We start from the raw sequence: 16,242 nt of genomic DNA on the forward strand, positions 1-16,242 counted from the left end.
GCCACATGTTTTTTTTATTTTTTATTTTTGACAGCTTTATTGAGGTACCATTCACATGGTTTTTAGGATGGTCAAAGATATTTGAATCCATCATCATAGTCAGTTTTAGAACATTTTACACCACCAAGAGAACCCTGCATCCTTGTGATCCTCTTCCCTCAGCCTCCTAGAGTGCTAGGATCATAGGCATGTGTCACCATGCACAGGTCTTTGTTTCATTTTATAGCCAAATAATATTCCATTGTGCGGTTATACCACATTTTGTCAATCCATTCATTAGTTGATGGGCATTTGATTTGTTTCTCCCTTTTGGCTATTGCAAATAGTGCTGCTGTGAACATTTCCGTAGAAGTTTTCGTTTGAACACCTGTTTTCAATTCTTTTGGATATACTTAGGAAAGGAATTGTTGAGTCATATGATACTTCTATATTTAACTTTTTGAGGAACTCTCAAAGTATTTCCCACATTTTATATTCCCACTAGGCAAGGGTTCCAGTTTCTCCTATGTCTCCTATATCCAACGCTTGTTATTGTCCATTCGTTTGATTACAGCAGGTATGAAATAATCTTATACTGGTTCTGATTTGCATTTCCCTGACAGGTAATGGTGTTGGGTATCTTTGCATGTGATATTTGGGGCATTTGTGTATCTTCTTTGGGGAAATGTCTATTCAAATTCTTTGCCCATTTTAAATTAAATTTTTTGTCACTTTTGTTGCATTGTAAGAGTTACTTATATATTGTAGATACTAGATTCTTATTAGTTTGCAAATATTCTCTCCCATTTTATGGTTATCTTTTCATCTTCTTGATGTTGACCTTTGAAATATTTTAATTTTGGTGAAGTCCAATTTATCCTATTTTTTCTTTTGTTGCTTATGTTTTTGGTGGCATCTAAGAAATTACTGCCCAATCTGAAGTCATGAAGACTAACCTATCTGTATATTTTCTTCTAAGAGTTTTATAGTTTTAGCTCTTAGGTTTAGATCTTCGCACTATTTTGAGTTAACTTTTATAAATGATGTGATGTAAGGGTCCAACTTCATTCTTTGCATGTGGCCTTCCAGCTGTCTCAGGACCATTGGTTGAAAAGACGGTTCTTCCCCATTGAGTGGCCTTGCACCCCTAATGAAAATCAGCTGACTACAGATATATGGATTTAGTTCTGTGTTCTCAGTTATATTCCTGTGCCCTGAGTTTTGGGTGCCATCTGACCAGGAGGTATGTCCTGCTCTCAGGGAGCATTTGGTCCAGTAAGAGATGTCAGACATGTTCATAAACCACTAGGATTTGAAGGTGCTTCGAAGAGGTAAAAATGATGTTAATGAAGATGTCAGGGAGGGAGTATTGCATGCGGCTGGGGCAGAGGCTGTGGAAATGTGGGGGCAGCATAGGCTTGGGCATGGGGGTTGATGCCAAGTGTTTTTGTCTGGAGACACATTTAGCAAGGCAAGATGGAGCCTAAGGATGGCTATGGCCCCCCAGGTCAGGACACTGGGCTTAATTTGAAACTACTGGAGCAGAGCAGGGCCTTTGGAGGGCCCTCTGGTGGCTGGTTAGTCTGGAGGCAGGGAATCCTTAGAATCCTAGGATGACTGAGGTCTGGTGAGCACTTGGGTCAGCAGTGGGAAGAGTGGGAAGTAGGGGCCATCTTTGAGGGGATTTTTTTGTGGTTTTTTTGGTACCAGGGATCAAACTCAGGACCTTGTGCTTGGGAGGCAGGCGGCAGCACCACTGAGCTAAATCCCTGGCCTGGGGCCATCTTTGAAAAAGGCCCAAGGACTTGTCAGAGACTTTGCGCTACTTTGCTTTGTGGGTTGGGGGTGGACATAAAACAAGAGCAACACTGGCCCTGCACCCCTAATTCCTAGGAATCTACACCCACCCACCTCCTCTGTAGCACCTTCTGGGCTGTTCTGGCCTTCTTGGAGCTCCTGGCACATTCCCAAGTGCTGGGTGCATGGGAGTTGCTTGGAGAATATCCCCTGCTTTATGGCTTTTACTGGACACCACCAGTTGCAGCAGGGGTTGCTGGAGGCAGAGAGGGTGAAAGAAAAATCAGGGGCCCAGCCCAGCTCAGTTAGGCCAAACTGGTTGCCACGTGCCAGCTGTGTGGCATTGAGCAAGTAGCTGCACCTCTCAAGGGCTGGTTTCTTCTTCTCTGGAAGGGGATGAGAGTCGTGTTATACCCTTGGGCTTGTGATGTCAGTCCGTGGCAAGTACTGTTCCTGTAGTAGGCAGCCCCTATAAAGCCAGCCACTTTTCTTTTCCCGGCTTGGCAGTCCAGGGTCAGGCTGAGCATGTGCACATGTGCAGGGAGTTTTTAAATCGTGGGCTCCTCTTAACTGCCTCAAAACTCCTGCCAAGATGCCAGTGGTTCTGTTTGGTTGTTTGTTCTCCCTGCCTATCTTCTCAGTATCAAGCCCTATTTTGGGGTGGCCTCCTCTCTGAGACTGGCCTCCTGCTGTTGCCGAGTCCTTGGCAACTTACACCATAGTGCTTTGTGATGGGCACATAAACAGGGTCTCAGGCTCTAGCAGGGGCACAGAGAGTGTGTGGAGAAGCAGACAGCTGGTTCCTAGGCAGTGGAGTGCTTAACCTTGGAGCTGGAACAGAGAAACGTCTGTTTGTGTTTCCACGAACAAGAGGGGACAGCTGGCCCACGGTTAGTAGTCTGGGTCAGCTGGGGTTGCCTTAGCTGCCGGCTTTAAGCAAACACTCAGCCAGGGCCAGGGCCAGGGCCAGCGCCTGGGGGGAAGAAGGATGGAGAAAAGTGGCTGGCAGGGCCAGAGAAGAGCTACCTAGGAGCAGCTGTCTGGGGAAGGTGACAGGGAGGGAAGGTACTCCCAGGGACCCAGAGAACCACCCTGTCAGCAAACCTGAGGATTGGGACTTGACCTAGCAGGTAAGGATGGGGTGGTCAGATTTTCCAGGGGCTTCTCTCTGCTTTAATATGGAGAGGTTTCTCTTAGACTCCTTCAATAAGCAACACCCAGGTGTGAGCTAAAATAAGATTTCCTTTGGAAAAATTCTGTTTGCCTGGGACTTACCAGACCCACATAAATCACACAAATGGGAGCAGGTTTTATTTCTGTATTAGGAGACAAACAGCATTAACATCCCTCACTGCACGTTTCAAGCCAGGTGCCAGGCAGCCCTTAGGAGGACTTGGGCATTTTCTGAGCAGAGACTTGCTTACACTGAGGACTTGATATTACTCCTGAAACTGTTGAGCTAAGTTCTAATTGTATTTCCTCCTCCTCCCCTGTCCTCCTTCTCCTCCTCCTCTTCTTTTTGTGCTATGTATCCCCTTTTTGACAGTCTGGTGAAATAATGGTTTCAAACACACAAACAGTATTCATAGGAAACTAATTGTACTCATATTACAGTATAATTATCAAGATGTTCTTTAGAAGCTTGTAATATAGTAGTCTATGTGCTTCTTTGTTGATCCATTAAGGCAATAGCCTTGCAGTAGGTCTAATTACAATTGCAATTCAAAGTAGCAATGGGCATAAACATTTTAAGATATGTGCAACTCTTTTCTGTGATGGAAAAACATCTACAATCCTACCGATGACCATGACAATATGATTGATATGTTGCCTACATTTATAATGAAAGGAATTAAAAAATTTCAGTTACAGGTTAATGAAAATAAAGACACAATTTTGTTTTCCTCATCCAAGTTCATGGATCCTTTGTTAAGAACTCCCAAGACAAGCAGTGAGCAAAGGAGGTTGTTTGTTAAGAACTCCCAAGACAAGCAGTGAGCAAAGGAGGTTGTTTTCCTGAATCCCCTTTTTGTATATATGACATATCCCTATCATGGTCCTGCATGTGTCAGGAACGCCAGAGGACATTTTAGACCAGCTTACACATCTGTGCACACAGACTGTTGTAGCTATTGAGCTAACTTCTAATTCTAGCCCTGTGCTGGGGCTCTGCATGCTGGATCCCTCATTATAAGTTGAATAGTTCCCCCCCAAAAGATTATGTTGAAGTTCTGACTTCTAGTACCTCCGAATGTGACCTTGTTTGGCAGTAGGGTCACTGCAGATATCGTTAGTTAAGATGATATTCTGGAATAGAGTGGGCTTCTAATACAACATGATGAGTGACCTTTGAAGAGGAGAGAGAGAGAAGAAAGACAGTCACAGAGGTATGAGTGACTTGTGGTGAGAACAGAGATCGGAGGAAGGTAGCTGCAAGCCAAGGAGTGCCAGCAAACAGCAGACACTAACAGAGAGGTGTGGAACTCATCCTTCCCTTCATCCTTCAATAGAGCTGGACTGTGATGGTAGCTCGGTTTTGACCTTTTAGACTTAGAACTGTTTTAACTCACCCTGTGTGTAGTACCAGTGGCATCCACTCTAGGAGACAGATACTGCGGGGCAGTGGGCCCAGAGCACTGCTTAGAGGCAAGAAGCCAGCCTGCGAGGCTCCCCCACTTCCTGTGCCTTCGCAGGGTGACTCTTGCCCAGGGAGTGTGGTTACCCTGGAGTTGCTGCCTTCAGAGCTGTGATTGCCTTGATTTGGGAGTGTTACCTGCACAGTGTCAGGCCTTTCATAAGTGACAAAAGCAGGCTGCACCTCTGGGGATGCACAGGCAGAGCAAGGAGCTTGAAGGGAGAGGGGAAATAGGATATTTTGCGTCTCATTTCGGTGGAGGCTTTGCATAGCATTTTGCCCTGGGAAGGAGAAAATGGTTTCAAGTTAGACAGAAAGATAGGCAGCGATTTCGAGTCCATTAGGATGGGTATTTTAGGTCACTAAACATTCTAGAGGATTTACTTTTCTAGATTAAAAAAAAAGAGCCCATGGGATTAGATGAGAACTCCTACATGTGCACATGTGAAACTTGTGGGGGAACAAAGAAAATCAACCCATGATTGGCCCCCAAGCAGGAGATGGAGCTACAGGAACATCCTTGGTGCAATCCGTACCCAGTGTGTGTTCATCGAACAGATGATGCAGTGAAACCAAAAGTCGATATTTCGTGCCCTGATGAGGACAATAAGAAGCTCTTAGCCCTGTGACTAAGTAGGGAGGTGTGATGGGATGAGTCACATGATGTCCAGAATTGACCACTCCTGGAAGGGCAGAGGCAACAAAGGTTGCAGGAGTCTTGCAGGGCCTCGAGAGCCCACTGAAGAGGAGGAATCTGTGGGCCGGAAAGACAGGTCGGGTACCCTCATCTGTTTAACAATTGCTAAATCATCCTTTCAAGGTGATTAGAGAAATAAATTCACCCGTAATTCCCAATCCTACTCTGACACATTCCTTTGCATTTGCCATCCCTGTGTCATCCCTATGTTGACTGTTTGGTTCCACTTTCTGCACCTGATCTTGCTATGTACTCCCTTTTCCAGGTCATTTGTTTGTTTGTTTTTTTGACATTGTACTGTTGTTGACCATTCCTCCTGAGTTGGGAGTCCTTTCTAGATATCCCACAGTTTTAGTTGGTGTAAACCACTTTGCAGAGTGGACCAGAGGCAGGACAGCTGAGACCCATTCAGAGGATGGGCTTGTGTGTCAGGAAGATGGTTGAGAAGGTGGAGTCACACTATTAGGCCTTGAATTCTACACTGAGCAGACTGGACCTTATTCCTTGGGCTGTGGCAGAAGTTAGTATTTGTTCCTCGAAAGTGCTCTGGACTGTGTTCTGGGCACTATGCTAGCCCAGGGACCCCGAGACAGATGTATCCCCAGAGCCATGGTCTTTATAGGGACAGCAGAGACAGAGATCCCCTGGGATACAGGTATGAAATTGGGGGAGGGAGGTTGGGCCAGTCCAAGTGCTGACTGAATAGGAAGGAGCTAGGGAATTCTCAGAGGAGGTGTTCTGGCCATCTAGTCAGTAGGAGGAAAAATCATTCTAGATGAGTAGGTGCAATGGACAGGACTGAGTGCCAGCAACATGTCCAGGTTCCAGTGGCTGATCCTGAGTTTTTTGGAGGGATGTGGTGGCAGGTAAGACTGGAAAGGTGGGTTGGATCAGATCCTGGACAGCCTTGAGCACAGCTTGGGTTTTCTCCTATGGCAGTGGGGAGCCATTGATGGTTTTTGAACAGAGGAATCATATAGTCTAAACTGTAAAGAGAACTTCTCAGGCTGCCTATGAAGGGAAGGTGAAGTTGAGCCCCAGGAGGTCTGAAGGCCCATTAGAAAGCTTTTGCCACAGTCTGGGCAAAGGTGGGAGGAGGAGAAGACAGGTACCCTGAGGAGGCGTATCTGGCAGGATGCATGATGACAGGGCAGTTTTAGGGAGTTTGTCAGGCCCTGACTTCCCTGGGGCTCCCGTCTCATCTCCAAATCAGCTCAGGTTCTGCCTGGTGCATAATGAGCCCAAGACCCTTCCAAGTGAGTGGTCCCTTCATTTCAGACAGGCCTTGGAGGCTTCCTGTCTGGACCTTTCATCCTCCCAGGTGCCTGACAAGTAAGGGAAATGTTGATGTCTGGACTCACCTTATCTCCGTTCTATCATCCTGTTTCCCGTTTCATAGTAACAGAGCAGATGTCAGGGCCTGTTGCTAAGGGTTTCCTGGAATATTAATACCTGGGTGTGGAACTGAGGGCTCTTACATGGTGGCTTTGAGGCCTTGGGAAGCACAGCCTGGTGGCAAGTTTTCTTTTATGTTTGTTCCAGTTTTCTCTCCCTTACATCCCATCTCCTCCTCAGTCACCTTGGCTTTTGCACAGCTAGATGTCTTAGAATGGCAAACTCAGTAGTAGCAAATGTGCAACCTCCCTCCCTCCTATAGCAATGCAGACATGATTAATAGATCGCAGCCTCCTTTCCTACGGAGGCTAGACACTGGGCTGTGACTCCTTTGCCATGCAGCTTCTTGGGCACTGACTCATATTTGGCACTTGGGATGAAGCCTCTTTTCCAGCATTGGAAAGCCACCTGTGGAGGCACCATTCCCTCACCTCCCCCTTCCCCTCCTCTTCTGGCCCATGGTGGGAAAGGGAGGGGAGGGCTTTGCTGGGTTCTTATGCTTCCTGTTTGCCTCCAGCATTGAACTCTGGAAAGGAGCTGGGCTAGACACTGTGGTTAGAGTAGGGATTTTATTTGCCAGATACCATTGTATTAGTGATTTATGGTCACGACAATGCTGTATAGCAATTGTTTCCAAACTTGGGGATTTATAGCAACTGTTTATTACCATACCTGGTCTGGTGGGCATCTGTCACCCCTGGCCAGGCCATGTATTTCATTTCAGAATCTTGATTCAGTGGCTCAGAGCTCTCACTTTCTGTAGCTGTTAGAAATCAGTGTCCTACATTTGCTGGTGGCTTCTGTTTGTGGTTGCATGTGAGTGTGTCCTCCTAGCACATGGTTTCTTTCCATCCTTCCATTTGTCTGTTTCTTTCCTACTTTTCTCCCTGTATCATTGTTTCTTTGGTGTCTATCCTGGGTACCCACACCTCAGTCCTGGGCTTGGGGATGTGTTTCTGTGAGGGTCTCTCGTGGGGTCACACTCATGACTTTATCAAGGCAGAACCCAGGCAAGCACCATTGCTGGTCTTGGTTGCTTGGGATGGCTGCCTGCTCTCACTTACTCTGACCCTGCAGCTCAGTGAAGCTCATTCATTCAGGCTACAGTCCAGGGAGTCTGGAGACTCAGTTATACCAGTGAAGTGTCCCGGAAATGAAAACACCAGAGTCTAAAGGTAGGGAAATAATGGCGCCAGGGAAAGGGCGTGAGTGGTAAGGAGCTCCCTGTGCTGGGGAGGTCACCTCATCTGCGTCTTGGCCCCCGTAGCAGGGCAGAGGTTCTGGGAGTATGTGCTGTGCTTCTGCAAAGACAAGTTGTTTTACCTTCCAGTGCCTGTTTCAAAGTCTGGTACAAGTTAGAGACTGGCAGGCAGGTGATATTTTCACACTGTGTAATAGCTATTGTAGGTTTGGAAGGTCAGTGGTCAAACAGCAGTTTTGCTGGCGTAATGACTACTTGTGTTGCTCTGTAACATCACTGGAGTGTGCTCTCATAGCAACCACACCAAGACCCTGGGGCAAGGTCCTCACCCCTTTTAGGAGAGAACAATCTGCTGTGTGCTATTATGTGACCCACCCAGGCCACTTGGTCACTCCAGGCACCTAAGCCCATGAACTCAGCTAAGGAGGTAAAGTCTTTTAAGTAGATGCAGATGTTGGCACAGAAGAGGCCCTTTTTTGAGGTAAGCAACTAGAGGACTATATACATTATTGAAACCACATAGGAGGAGATCTACAGGAAGATTCTTCTGCTTTTGAGTTCTGAGTTTGAAAATGCAAAATTTCCATTAGGTGAACAGGACAGAGCTGCTCCTTCAGCTTTTTCATGATGGACAATTCTAGATGCACTTTGGAGAGAGCAGGCAGGAGGCCTGCAGCTGACGGCTTTGAGTGGCTGTGAACATTGCTATGGAAAAGCTGACTCAAAAATGTGTTTCCAAAAAATGCTTTCCCTTTCCCTTTTGGGAACTTATCCTAAGGAAGTCATCAGAGATGGGCACAAAGATTTATCTCTCATGATATCCATTTCAGTGTTAAATAGAGCAAAATTGGAGATAGTCTATGTGCCTCCACACAGGAAAATGGTAAAAATATATCCACAAGAATGTTACAGTTAAGATCATATTTTTGAAGAATTTTAACGATATGGGAAAGAAAATACAGTGTAGTAGAAAACAAAGCAAACTATATAGGTAATAACCCAATTTTATTTAAAATCTATATATAAATACTTAGGAGAAATTAGAAGGTGCTCCATTAAGAGTTAAGAGTCTGTGGGGCCTGGGATTTAGCTCAGTGGTTCCAGCACCTGCCTTGCAAGCGCAAGGTCCTGAGTTCGATCCCCAGTACCAAAAAAAAAAAAAAAAAAGAGTTAAGAATCTGTGCATGGGCTGGGGATTTAGCTCAGTGGTTCTACCGCCTGTCTTACAAGTGCAAGGTCTTGAGTTCGATCCCCAGTACCAAAAAAAAAAAAAAAATCTGCACAGGCATGTGTGGAGAGTGATGAGAGAGTTTAGGGTGCTTTTCTCTTTACAACACAGTACCCCACGGAGCCGGTCATGTGAGGTAGCGAAATGACTGTTACTCTATGGAGCCAGTCCACCCGGACTGCAGCATTTGGCTGCAGTGATGAACACCCCAGGGTGACATGCTTTTGATTTCAGGGAGAGAACTGGATCTCCTTCTAAGAGTGTGTTTATTTGTACAGATCTGGCCCACAAGGTTGCCTGGGAGTTATGCACCGCTATCCCCTTGGACTTTTCTTGAAAAATCACCACAGGCCTCTCCTGTTCCTGTCCCCCAGTCTCTGCACTGCAGGCCTCTTGAGCAGCCTGTCAGCCAAGCTGGCTGCGTATAGCCCTGTGTCACCCAGCAGGGGTTGAGAGGGTACCAGGAGGGCCTGGCTTCCCAGCATAGGGCCCGTGGGTGCATTGGCCCTTCAGGGGCAGGGAATCAGCTCAGCTGTCAGACCGAGCTACCCCCTGACCCCCCCACACACACACACACAACAGCTATCTAAGGGTGGGGGGATGGACATCTTGAGGAACAAACTACCTATGAGTCAACAAGTCTCAGCAGAAGTTAGAGAGGGGCCCCCGTCCCTGCTCTGTCTGCTCTTCGCAGCATTTGCTTGTTTGTTTTCTGTATTCCTGCTCCTCTGGGAAAAGCCATCTATCTCTCTGAGGAAATGCAGTTCATTTTAGTGCTGTGCACCTACTTTGCAGCAGGCCCTGTACTGGGCTCTGGGGATGGAGAGAGGAGGATGTAGCCTCCACTGCAGCTTAGTAGGAAGAGGAGATGGAAATGTCACATCAGTAAAATGACCTCTGAGCTAGGTCCCAGTGAGATGAGTCTGCCCAAGCAGCATCTTTGGTCTGTGTTCATTGAACACATACACACACATGCATGTACCTTGCTTCTCCAGCCTCTTTCCTATCACAGCTAGGAGGACCTCAGAGACCCTGGGTGCCACCTCTCCTCTCCTTGGTTTATAGAGGAAGTGACCAGAGCTCTACCCAGCCAGTCCCCTGTCTACAGATCTTGCCTCTGTCTCCCTGCAGCCCAGTTCCATCCCTCCCCACTGAAGTGACAGGTTCACCTCCCTGCTCTTTCACCCACCTTTTCTCAAAAAGCTCCTGTTTTGTTTCCTCATAAATTAAATACCTCCCATTAATACAAGGGCATAGCACATATTTAATGCATATAGTATTACTACTTAGAAGTTTTAAGGGTACACATCTTAAGAGGGTAGGGACTGTACTCCCTACCCGTGTGCTCAAAACCTTCCTCAAGGAGCAGAGCCCAGGATGTGAGCTGGGTTTGGTGAGCACACAGCTTGACAGAGGACTCCCAGGTAAAGGGAGGACCGGGAGCCAGGGGCAAGGGTTGTTTGGGGAGGCCCTCATCCACTGCCAAGTCAGGGAGCTGGCAGCCAGCTCACATTGAAGAGGTTTGGAGAATCTAAGCTGGCTCCATTGGCAGTTTCCTAAAATGTGCCTCTGAATTGCCCTTCCTCTCCCCCATCTGTCCCAAGGTTGCTCTGTGGGAGAAGGACAGCTGTGCTTTCCAAGGTGCCAGCCACACGCAGTCCAGGGTGGGCACAGCAGTCCTAGAGCCCGGGCCTGAATTCGCCTGCATTCTCATTTCTGACTTTTGCTCAGAGCCACCCCTGTCTTTGTGCTCGACCACAGATTTGCCATCTGAGGTGAAGCTGCCAAGCCAGTGCCATGGCCCCAGACCAGGGAGATGACATTCTTCATCTCCCTTGATCTCTCTGTAGAATTTAACTCTGTGGGCTTCTCTCCCCAAATCTCCAGCAGTAAAAAGGGTGGGGGGTGTGGAGGACACATTAGTCACACCACCCTCCTCCACCCACTGTGGCCTAGGTTGGGCCAGGGGTCAGTCACCACCTCCCAGGCTGGGGCAGCCCCCTGCCTCCTGCCCAGGACCATTCTCCAGTCCCCAGCCTGCCTCCCTTGCTTCTCTCATGCAAGTCAGCGGGTCAGAATTAGGGGCTGGAATTACAGAGGACAATTGTTCCAGCCTGTCCACCTCAGTTCCCTCAGGTACCAAAGGGGAAAGAGAAGCCCCAAGAAGATCACTGACTCATCCCTGGACTTCTAGTGTGTTTGTACAAAAGCTAGACAAGCACTGGTCTTGTTCTTTGTACCTTCCTCACTGCCAGAAAGCACCCCACCCCACCCCCCGCCCGGGCTTAGGACAGAAGGTGAAGTGAAGCAGAGGAAGTAGCACTGGCCTGAAAGCTGGTAGACCTGCATGGTTAGCTGTGTGGTCTTTTGTCATCCTCTTAACCTCTCTCTCTTCTCATTTGTCCAGTAGAATAATGATTAGATTTAGGAAGAACAGAATAGCCTGTGGGTGGCCACAGATTGAATGCATATTTTGGTTAAAGTTAAAAGAATATTTTAAAGGAATAGACCCCTGTCCCCCACTGGATCAGAGGACCAGTTAATGTTGGTTCGAGGGTTCCCTTGCCAGTGAGCCCAGAACTGTGCTCCCAATAGGAAGTAACCCAAAAGGGACAGGGGATTAATTCCCTAGAGATGCATTTGGAGGTGACCGTTTTGGGGCTGTGAGGAGCATTTTCCACCTGTGTTCAGGGCTGCCTTCTCCTGGGCACCCCACCCATCCCCACCATCACTGAGATGACAGTTTCAGTAGCAAGGTCAGGTCTCTTTTTCTTCCTCCTGTCTCTCCCCATAGCACCATGGTCTTTTGACTCAGAAGCTTCTGCAGAAGTGGGATCTTCCTGTTAGCACTAAGGATCCCTGGCTTGCTTCCAGGATCACCCCTGTAGTGCCCCTGCTTCTGTGGGGTGCCTAGCAGAGCAGAGGGGTTACCTCTACCCTTACTCTGTCCAGCCACAAGGAAAAATGGGCAAGAAGGCTCAAGGCTGTTCATCCTTGTTACAGTGGCCCAGGCGATGGCACCACCTGCAGGTTGGGGCAGGAGCTCCACTGCCTGTGAGCTTCCTGGGCACCTGGTTTACCCAGGATCAAGGAGACCACTCTACTCTGATGAGGGTTCATTTATTGGAGAAAAAAAGAGATAGGAAAACAGCAACAACAACAACAACAACAACAACAACAAAACAGGGCAGCCAGAATTGTAGTATATCTAAAATGTTTACTTTGAACAGAGTAACACATTTTGCACCCACACAACAATGTGACTGTGATATTCACAAGATAACAGGAATTTAAAAACAAAATAAAAAAACCAGAAGACCCCAGTGTACCAAAGGGTGGAGAGGTGGGGCATAGGTTTACAGTTGTTTGATCAACATGTCAATTTGGACCACATCAGTGTGTCAGCCTCTTTGGGAGAAGGTCCTGAGGTGACAGAGGGAGCCATTGGTGACTGTGGCCAGCCCTGGGCCTGTCCAAGGGTCTCCACACCTGGCTCTTTGGGGCTCGAAGTTGCATGGGTCTCTTTCCTACTGTGAAATGGCAGGTCCAGCCTGGAAAAGCAGGTGCCTGGTGTGCCTGTGGGATAGAAGTCAGCCTCGTTAAGGTCACCATTCCCTTGGACGCTAGTGGGTCAGTTAGCTGCAGTCTGCATGCTGCCCCCTGCTGGTCACCATGGCAGTGGCCAACATTGGTCTGGAAGAGCAGTTCTCTAATCATGGTCCAAGGATCTCTGGGGGCTCCTCTTTGCCTTTCAGGAACCCATTGAAGTCAAAACTATTTGTCTCATTGTTATAAAACACCCAGCTATATTCTCTCACAAGTGTACAGAAAATGAAAAGTTCATGGATCTGGTTTCAGATGCCACATTGAAACTAATCTTTAAGAAACTGCCATCTATTGAGTTTGGGTGCAATATCAAAGAAAAATACCTACAATTATCTAGGAAAGCTATTACAGTATTCCTCCCCTTTCCAACTTTCTTACATATCTGAGAGTCTGAATGTCCTCTGTGGACTTTGACAAAACAACATATCACACAAAAGATTGAATGAAAAATCAGATAGGAATATCCAATTGTTTTTTCTTAAGCTAAAAATGAAATAGAGTTGTAAAAATGCAAAACAGTGCCATTCTTTGCATGAATTGTTTTTGAAAAGTTTTTTTTCATAAAATATATAAATTATGTGAATACTTATTGGGTTTATTATATTTAATGAATTAACAAAAGTTTTTTTAATTTCTTGCTTTTAATTTTTAATATGTTAAATATCAATTTCAAAGCGTATATAGTTTTGGATCCCTGAAAAATTTTTATAAACCAGACCTGGTGGCACATGCTTGTAATTGCAAGACTCTAGGAGGCTGAACCAGGAGGATGACAAGTTCAAGACCAGGCTGGGTAACTGGGTGACTTAGCAAGACCCTGTCTCATAAATAAATAAATAAATAAATAGAGCTGAGATGTGGCTCAATGCAAAGGTCCTGGGTTGAATCCCCAATTTAAAAAAAATTTTTTTTTGTATAGCTGAATTGGGGATGTAGCTTAGTGGTAGAACATTTGCTTAGTGAGCAGAAGAACCTGGGTTTGATCTCCAGCACTGAAAAAAATAAAATTTTATATATATATATGTGTATATATATATATATATATATACATATATATATAGTATCTAATGAGTTGTAATCCACATACCATGACATTCAGTGGTTTTAATGTATTCACAGAATTGGGCAACCATCACTACCACTTAAGAAACCCTGAACCTCTTAGCAGTCATGCCTCATCCTGCTCACCTCCAGCCAGGCTCATATCTTTTTCCTCTTTTCTCTCCCCCCAGCACACACACCCACAGGCACACACATACACACTCTCTCTTCAGAATGTATGAGCAGCATCTTCATGATAGATCATCAAAGGGTTTGGTCCTGTCTATGGCCAGGAGAAAGCCAGCTAAGCTAGACTATGCTCACGTTAGGGCATCAAGTGGTTCTAGAGCAGGGTCCCTCCCTGTGGGATCCCAGGGCAGTCCCTGTGGACAGTGCCCCTTGGAATTGTGGCCAGTGGAGGTCCTGGCTACTGCCACCCCTCACTGCCTTCCTCCCTGCTCCAAAAAATACAGTGGCCTTTGATGTCAACCTCCTGTGGAGCAGAGCATGGATGCCTGGGGCTACCATTCTGAGTCCCTTGTGTTTGGGTGCAGGTTAGGGTTTGGCCTGGCTGGCTGTTTCCCACCTGGGCCCCTCCTGCTGGGCAGGGCTTACTCAGTGCTGCAGGGACTGTGCTGGAGGAGAGCATGGATCCAGTGCCCTCCAGGGCCAGCCAGCTGATGATTATGGAGGCTGGGCCTCTCCTCTCCTGATTCTCACCCTTTGATGTCCTGCCAGTTGTGTCCATTGTGGTTGTTTAGCCATGTGATCCACCTGCTGGGCCTTTGGAAAAGGAGCTTTGAGGGAGCTATGTTTTGCTGGAGGAATGAGAGTCCAGGTGTCAGCAGGAGACAGTGTGCGGGGATAGGTTGGAAGTGCCAAGTGTCTGATGCCTGAGTGCAGAGGGACCCTGTCTGGCATCTGCACCCCAGTCAAAGGCATTCTCTTTCCTTTTCCCTCTTCTTATCTCAGATGTGACTCCTGACCCTGGCTGGGTGCTCTGAGCCATGGCAGACACCATCTTCGGCAGTGGGAATGACCAGTGGGTCTGCCCCAATGATCGGCAGCTTGCCCTGAGAGCCAAGTGAGTACCTCCAGGGCCCCTGGGCAAGATTCTTTCCCAGGGAATAGAAGAGTTTGGAGAAAAGTGCCTGTTAAATGCATGCCACACTCTGGCCCTTGAGTTAGGGACTTCACTCATTTATCCATGTGGCGTTTATCCTCATTGCTCAGATGAGTAAAATGGGGTGCAGTTCTCTGCCCATGTTACCTAACTTGTGCATGACAGGGTTGGGACATACATCTGGGCCCGGCCACCTCCCATGGTGTGCTCTGTCACAGCGGCCCAGGGAACCAGACCACCTCACCTGCCCCTTCTCTTGTCACTGAGCCTTAAGGCTGGAAGCCCCTGGAAGCAGGGAGCCTTTGATCTCTGGGTGCCTAGTACAGAGCTCAGTGCCCAGCATGAGCAGAAAGCATGGGCTTGTTCCAGGCAGGGAGAGCTACCCCTCCGGCCAAGGCCGCAACCAGCCTGTTTTTCAGGACTCTCCCATGCTCTTGACAGTGTCTCTCTTTCCTTCCTTAGTTCGCCCAAGGTCTGTCCCAATTTTCCTGTTAACCCTGAGCCTGGGATCCCTCAGCTCCCTAGAGGTTAGATCCATCCACCCTCTCCCTACACTGTCTGTCCCCACTGTCTGGAGGGATAGAGTGGCTCCTGCCTTCCGGTCCCTCCCCAGCCCTTTGAGGGGCTGAGGTCCCTGGTGTCTGATCAGTCCAAGAGCACCCCAGCATCTGTCAAGCTGTGCCAATTAAGGGAGCCAGCATTTCCCAACTGGGACCAAGTTTAAGAAATTTGCAATTAGATGTTATGAGCCTGCAGGGGGACAGAGCCAGGACATCAAAGGGGGACAGTAAAATTAATCTGAAACGCCCAAGATGAGTGGCTTCATGCATGATTTGCAGGAATCTTTGCCTCACAGTTAATTTGTCCCCTTTGCCTGATGGCTCAGCTCCCTTCAGCTTCCCTCACCCAACCCCTGCAGGGAAAGTGACCAAGGCCGAGGTCAGTCCCTTCCTCTCTTCTGATGCCAAATGGTTGATGTGTCCTCCCGGCAGAGCACATATTGGTGGGGAGAATTCAGCTGCACACACTCTGGATAAGGGCCTATGTGGCCCTCCTGTCCCCTCCAGTGTCCCTTCGTCCCTGGCCTCAGTTCTCACTCAGTGGCAACCAAAAGCTGTTGTAGCACCTTCCAGAAGAGTGAACACATTTGTCTCTTCCTTGGGGTGTGCTGTCTAGAAGGCCTGACAGTCTCCGTGAAGGGTGATTATAAATGCCAGGGTTGCAAGGCTGAGCTGTGCCTATGGGACCGTCCAGGAAGTCCGGAGAGCTCTCTTCTCTGCCCCAGTGCAGAGTCTTTGGCCAGCACCTAACCTTTCCTAAGCCCCTACTATGTGCCAAGCACTGGTTGAACAGCAGTGAACAAAACCAACACAGTCTGTTGTCTTCAAGCAGAGATGGGGAGAGATGAGCATTATACAAATACTTCCCCATGTGTAGCTGCTTCGACAGTGGTAATCGGTAGTGGGGACATGTGGGGGACATGTGGGGGTAATTGGTAGTGGGGACATGTGTGCTAACTTAGTCTGGGGGATCAGCAGAC

General features: G+C 47.7%; 1 protein-coding gene across 9 annotated transcripts in view; it reads left to right on the plus strand.

Moving 5' to 3' along the window:
* The window catches only part of Rph3al (rabphilin 3A like (without C2 domains)), a 150,057-nt gene that overhangs the window by 49,660 nt on the left and 84,155 nt on the right, over positions 1–16,242 (plus strand). For 5 of the 9 annotated variants that reach the window (XM_021238216.2, XM_004857112.3, XM_021238220.2 and 2 more), the window contains exons 1-2: positions 2,722–2,906; positions 14,552–14,663. In XM_021238216.2, coding sequence (XP_021093875.1) covers positions 14,587–14,663 — 77 coding nt within the window. In that variant the 5' untranslated portion in view covers positions 2,722–2,906; positions 14,552–14,586. Of the gene's footprint in view, positions 1–2,721; positions 2,907–14,551; positions 14,664–16,242 lie in introns of those variants that run through there. The other 4 variants (XM_021238217.2, XM_087191963.1, XM_021238218.2 and 1 more) reach the window with 1 other exon arrangement.

This window comes from Heterocephalus glaber, unplaced genomic scaffold (genome assembly GCF_053883595.1).
Source record: "Heterocephalus glaber isolate CG9 unplaced genomic scaffold, H.glaber_assembly_v1.0 deba00001564, whole genome shotgun sequence".
NCBI classification, from domain to species: Eukaryota; Metazoa; Chordata; class Mammalia; order Rodentia; family Bathyergidae; genus Heterocephalus; species Heterocephalus glaber.